This window comes from Apium graveolens, chromosome 5, assembly GCF_009905375.1.
Source record: "Apium graveolens cultivar Ventura chromosome 5, ASM990537v1, whole genome shotgun sequence".
NCBI lineage: Eukaryota > Viridiplantae > Streptophyta > Magnoliopsida > Apiales > Apiaceae > Apium > Apium graveolens.
Window position 1 is genome coordinate 246,662,968 of NC_133651.1, and position 6,009 is coordinate 246,668,976.

The following is a 6,009-nucleotide window of genomic DNA, read 5'->3' on the forward strand; positions in this document are numbered from 1 at the left end:
TCACCACAAAAGGGCTAATATGATGGAAAATGATCTTTAATCAATGAAACGCCCCAGAAGAGGCTTCAATCGGATGGGTATCCATGGATGAACCCCAGTCTCTATTGAAATGAGATAAGTCCTAATCTCATGCTTATACATATTCAATATCATGTTATGTGCATATATGAAAATTAAATAACACTAGGCTGCACCTCATATATCTTATTTTTCCCTACATATGGACATATATTTCTAAATATGCATATCATATGTTCTGAAGGAATAAAACTTACATGGGTTTATAAGTATGGGGTTATTGCATTTTATATATTTCCTTCCATTATGCACGGGGTTACAATATTTCTTCAAACTTGTTGGCCGACGCTTTCAAGTAGATACATAGGCACACAATATGCCCTATAAGATACCCACTTGAAAGGACATAACAATAATTTATGGGTCTCTCAATGACCTTTCATTGGTCTCTCCTGCGGTAAACTCAAATAGCCCCATGGAACATGGGCGGGTCAAAAAAGTCCCATATTACATGGGTAGTATTTGAAAGTCCCATATTACATAGGCATGATTTGAAAGTTCCATATTGCATGGGCAGGATTTAAAAGTCCCACAGGCACTGGGCATCATGGGGGAAGTCTTTAAAAACTAAACGATATCTTAGAAGGCCAGGTGATGAAACCGTTAAAGCCTCTAAAAATTGTTGCTTTTTCCTGCAAAGTGTATTAGCCAAGGTTCAGCCTGATTTCTAACGCAGCAACATATATGTATATCTATATTCATACAAAATTATTCGTACTCTCATCTTGAAACTTGCATATTCATGCTTGCATTTTATATGTATGGGTTGCATGCGTTATTCATGTTAGCTACTTAACTCGTGTTACTATCACTTATTTTCTAAGTTAGCTTGGTAGCCCGAGATTTTTGGATGCTCGAAGCCTATTTGCTACAGCAGGATAGCTTCCAGGCTTCATTTGTAATGGATTTTGACTCGAAAATCAACTTCATGAGAAAGAAGAACATCTTGGAAGGTCAGGGGATGTCTTTTGAGGGAAATGGCCGAAAGCTATAGGATTCAACCAATAAGATCAGGAAGCCCTAGATCGGAAATGACATGAGAGTATGCGGTCTAAAGTGTATTGAAGGATTTCATTTAAGGATACAGATTGAGGTACATATGCTCAACTGTTGTGTTTTCTGTTTCTTACGCCGAATTAGCTCATGTAAGCTTGGAATCCTAACACGAAAGTTATGCATTTCTCTGAGGATGATATGAAAGGATTGAACCCTGTGCTTTATAGGTTCCCTTACATTTAATTGTTGCGAGGAACCGGTGGGTAGTTGTTGTACCCAAAATCACGAAGGAATGGGCTTGGTTATCGTGGCTCACTAGGCCTGCTAGGGAGAAGGTACGACAAGAAAAGGCCATAGGTCATGGAAAGAGGATAGAAGGATTATTTGCATGCTGGAAAATGGAGGCTTCCATAAGGTGATTCAATTGGGGTTTTCATAAGGGGCTTTCATTAGGCTTTCCCACATGGCTTCTTTCAGGGTTTCTCGAAGGGTTTCCTTGTAGGGCTAAACAAAGGGCTTTTTATAGATTGGCTGTTACCCTGGGATTCATATAAGGCCTGCTGCCGGGGTTTCTTCACAGGCCTTCCCAAAGGGGTTCGTTACAGAATTTCACGAGAGGTTCCTATATAGGAAACCACCTCTCAGCTGGAAATGATAGGTTGTTGGACTTCTATCAGGATTCTACTACTGGATGATGGATTTGGATGACTATACAAGAGATATATGCAATATATACGTGTATATCTATAGATTAACAAGGTGTATAATGGCATACTTGGAGTATGACTCATACTTCTACCCAACTACTACAAGATCAGCATTGGAGGAAGGTTTAAACACATCAAATGCTTATCAAAACATAGCTTATTTATTAAGAAGAAGTCCCAAACCTAAGAACTACATGGGACTTGATTCCTATATATGTAGGCACTTTGAAAGGGTTGAATGCCTGAGTACGAATAACTCAGCCATGTTGCCCGAAAACCTTGCAAACTCAGTTTCGGCAGCTCAGGCCTGTACTGTTTCCACGTTCAAGCCCGATTTTAGACCTAAATCTCAGCGATTATTCCGTTATATTAACAACAACATCCGTAAGTATTGTATCATTTAACGAGTATAAGATCATATTCAGACCTGTTTCTACTACCTTAAGGTTTTAGTGTGACTAGTTACTTAACATGGTATCAAAATTCGCTTTAGGGAGGGACTCGGGTTCGAGTTCTCTCAACCTCATTTATTTAATTTAAATATTTGTGTACAATTGAGGGGGAATATTGTTGAAGAGTATAAGATCTTGTTGTGAAATTTTTCTACCACCTTAAAATTTTAGTGCGACTATTTACTTAAAATGATACCAAATTCCTCTCACAAGATTAATTATCACATCTAGATTTAAAATTTTAGTGCGACTATTTACTTAAGATGATACCAAATTCCTCTCACAATCACAAAATGAATTATCACATCCAGATACTTACATGAATCCGATCTCTTCATATCTCATAAAAGTAACGGAGACGAGGAAAAGTTAACGTGACATATAAAAATATACGGCCATTAATCATGCATGTGTATAGGTAGACGTGAGATATAAAAATGTAGTGCCATTAATCATGCATGTGTATAGGTAGTCAACAGAAGATATTAAAGGGGAAAGTTAAGAAGAAACACATAGTTAGGCATATTATATAGGCTAGTATATATGTTTGTGGAGGAGGAAGAGTGCGCTCCAAGACACAATGATTACACTGTTGTTGAGGGAAACAGAAAGTACCGGCGTGAAGGAGAGTGCGAGAGAGAGAACATGGAAGCTTGACCAGCGGAGCGAGCATGGAAATACGAAAAGAGTGATTACTTTTTGTATATAGGGAGCAAATAATCACGAGTAGACAGACATAAATTAAACCCTCCTTTTATCACCGTGTCTAGGCTTAATATACTTTAGTAAAAAAGGCATTATTGTCTGATTAACATTTATACATGCTTAAAAATCCTTTCATTATGTTCGGATTTTTAACCCTTGTTTCAATTTTTGAAAGGGAAGAAAATCAAGTAACAGATAATTAAAGTAATTTTACTTTTCTCAATAATTTTGTTTTAAGTTTTTAACGGAAATGAAAGCAAGTATGATGAATGCAAATTTGATAAATTATCCTTTCAAATTTTTCATTCCAAAAATAAAATGAAACTATTTTAAATTATTATCATTTACTTCATTCACTTTTAAAAATTGCATAATAAGACTTAAATACATGAATGGGATTTCAATTGATTCAAAGGTTGAATTAGTACTCAAATTTAACCGGATATGCTAAAAAAATTATTATCTAATATATATTTGCGTTTTTATTATTCTGCTAGGAATAAAAATCTAAAATCTAAAGGCTATATTATTAGCAACCTGATTTCGCCCTGAATACCTAAACTTTCAGTTTTGTAAGTTCCCGAAGGACTTGGAGGAAAATTGATATCGTAATGCATTAATTTAAGAAAATGCACGGATTTTGGGTTGTATGATTATTGAGAGAGCACGATTCAAGATGCGCTACTAACAAGAAGTGGTAACAATTCCTACAACAGAGATACTGTTCTACCCAAACTCCTGGGGTGCTAGGGGCTAAACACTTACTTGTTGGTTAATGTTGGAATTAATCTAAACATGTTTTAGTTAATTAAATAAATGCTATAATATGCTGGATATTGTCAGCTTAGTTAAGTATTTGAATCAGTCATAGAACGTTAGGGAGTATTTGTAGGGAGCAATAAGGTGGTGGCATCATAGTAGGATTCAGGTGCTATTTTCTAGCAAGTCACGATTGGTGTAGTTTAACTTTGATATATGTTTTGTAATCGTTCTTGTTTTTTTCAGTAATACAATTTGTTTTCTCTCAGTTAACAACTTTCTGTGTTCTAATTCACATCACATACAAATTAATTCCTACAGTTGGTATCAGAGCTGTTAAACAATCGTGACAAACCTAGTTCAGTTACAATGGAAACAAGCAAAGTAAAGGAGAACCCGTTTGGCTTGAACTATCCGATGTTGACAAAATACAACTACACCTCATGGGCTATGAAAATGCGAGTCTTTATGCAGGCACATGGAGTATGGGAGGCTATAGAACCCAAGAATCCCAGAGCCGCTATTGAAGATAAGATTGACAAACGTGCATTGACAGTGATTTACCAAGGGATTCCTGAGGACTATTTGTTGGCACTCTCAGAAAAGAAGACATCGAAGGAAGCTTGGAACGCCCTTAAGATGATGTGTTTGGGTGCTGATAAGGTGAAAGCAGCAAAGACACAAACTCTGAAAAGTGAATTCGAGGCCTTGACCATGAAGTAGACTGAGGAACTGGATTGGCTACGATAGAATGAGTTCTATATGAAATTGAACAGATTGGCTACGAAAATTAGAGTATTGGGAGAAGCATATGCGGTGAGAAAGTTACTCAGAGCTGTTCCCTCCAAGTTTGTACAAATAGCATCAACCATCGAACAGTTTGGCAACTTGGAGGAGATGTCCGTAGAAGAGGTGGTTGGCTCATTGAAAGTTCATGAAGAAAGGATTCGTGGACAGGTTGAGACAAGTCAAGGAAAGCTTCTACTGACAGAGGACGAATGGAGGAAAAGGAAGAATAGTGAGGGAAAGTTGCTACTAACTTGAGAAGAATGACTAAAGAGAAGTGGCAAGGAAGGAACTCGAACTGGTGTGAATGTTGCAGTGAGAGATAGGAGCAAAGTGCGTTGCTTCAATTGTCAGGCATACGGACACTTCGCTGCAGAGTGTCGTAAGCCACGAAGGGAGAGAGAAGCACAAAGGGATGTGCAAAAGGAAGCAAATTTGACTCAGCTGCTTCAGACAGATGAACCTGCATTACTTGTTGCTGAAATTGTGAAACCAGTGATAGAGGCTACGCTGTTCAAGAAGGAGATAGCGGTGTCAGAATTGCAATTGAACACTGAAGGGCGACGGGACTCGATGGTCTGGTATCTAGATAAGGGGGCATCAAATTATATGACTGGGCAGTTGGGAAAATTCAAGGATCTGAATGAGCAAATAACTGGTGAGGTTAAATTCGGTGATGGCTCGACAGTAAGCATCAAAGGTAAGGGGACTGTGGTGTTTAAGTGCAAAAACGGTGAGGTGAAAATGCTAAAGGATGTGTATTACATTCCCAGTTTGTGTAACAATATAATTAGTTTGGGTCAACTATCAGACGATGGAAATAAAGTGGTGTTAAGTGGTGACTATCTGTGGGTCTATGATGAAAAAGAGCGACTGTTAATGAAGGTGAAAAAGTCATAAAATAGGTTGTATAAAATCAGTTTAGAAGACACTGTTCCTATGTGCTTAATGGGAAAAATGGAGGAACGAACATGGTTGTGGCATGCTCGGTTGGGTCATGTCAATTTTCAGGCTATGGAATTGATGTCCAAAGAGAACATGGCACGTGGTCTGCCAAAGATGGTACAACCATTGAGAAAGTGTGAAGGGTGTCTTATGTCAAAGCAAACGAGGAAACCGTTCTCATCGCAAACAGACTTTAATGCAAAGGGAATTCTTGAGCTCATTCATGGGGATATTTGTGGACCAATTTCTCCTTCAACACCTACAAGCAACAGGTATTTTCTTTTGTTGATTGATGATTATAGTAGGAAAATGTGGGTTTATATGCTGAAATTAAAGAGTGAAGCTCTTAGTGCATTCAAGAAATTTAAGTTGTGTGTTGAAAATGAAACAAATCAGAAAATTAAAGTGTTTAGAACTGATCGAGGTGGTGAGTTTTGTTCAAATGAATTTGAAAATTTTTATGAAGATAATGGTGTACAAAGACACTATACGGCCCCTTACACTCCACAACAAAATGGAGTAGTGGAGCGTAGGAACCGTACGGTGGCTGCTATGACTCGAAGTTTCTTGAAGGGTGCGAA

At 37.8% G+C, this 6,009-nt stretch overlaps 1 protein-coding gene across 1 annotated transcript; it reads left to right on the forward strand.

The window, feature by feature from the left end:
- The first annotated feature begins 4,066 nt into the window (after nucleotides 1-4,066).
- On the forward strand, nucleotides 4,067-5,383 carry LOC141660860 (uncharacterized). The gene is made up of 3 exons (XM_074467843.1): nucleotides 4,067-4,416; nucleotides 4,474-4,654; nucleotides 4,757-5,383. Exons 1-3 carry the CDS (start codon nucleotides 4,067-4,069, stop codon nucleotides 5,381-5,383), a joined length of 1,158 nt encoding a protein of 385 aa, XP_074323944.1.
- The last annotated feature ends 626 nt before the right edge of the window (nucleotides 5,384-6,009 follow it).

Coding starts and splice junctions, on each gene's coding strand:
- LOC141660860 (XM_074467843.1), top strand. CDS start 4,067: ATGGAAACAAGCAAAGTAAAGGAGAACCCGTTTGGCTTGAACTATCCG. Junction 4,417..4,473: donor TTCGAGGCCTTGACCATGAA/GTAGACTGAGGA, acceptor GAAATTGAACAG/ATTGGCTACGAAAATTAGAG. Junction 4,655..4,756: donor AAGAAAGGATTCGTGGACAG/GTTGAGACAAGT, acceptor GAATGACTAAAG/AGAAGTGGCAAGGAAGGAAC.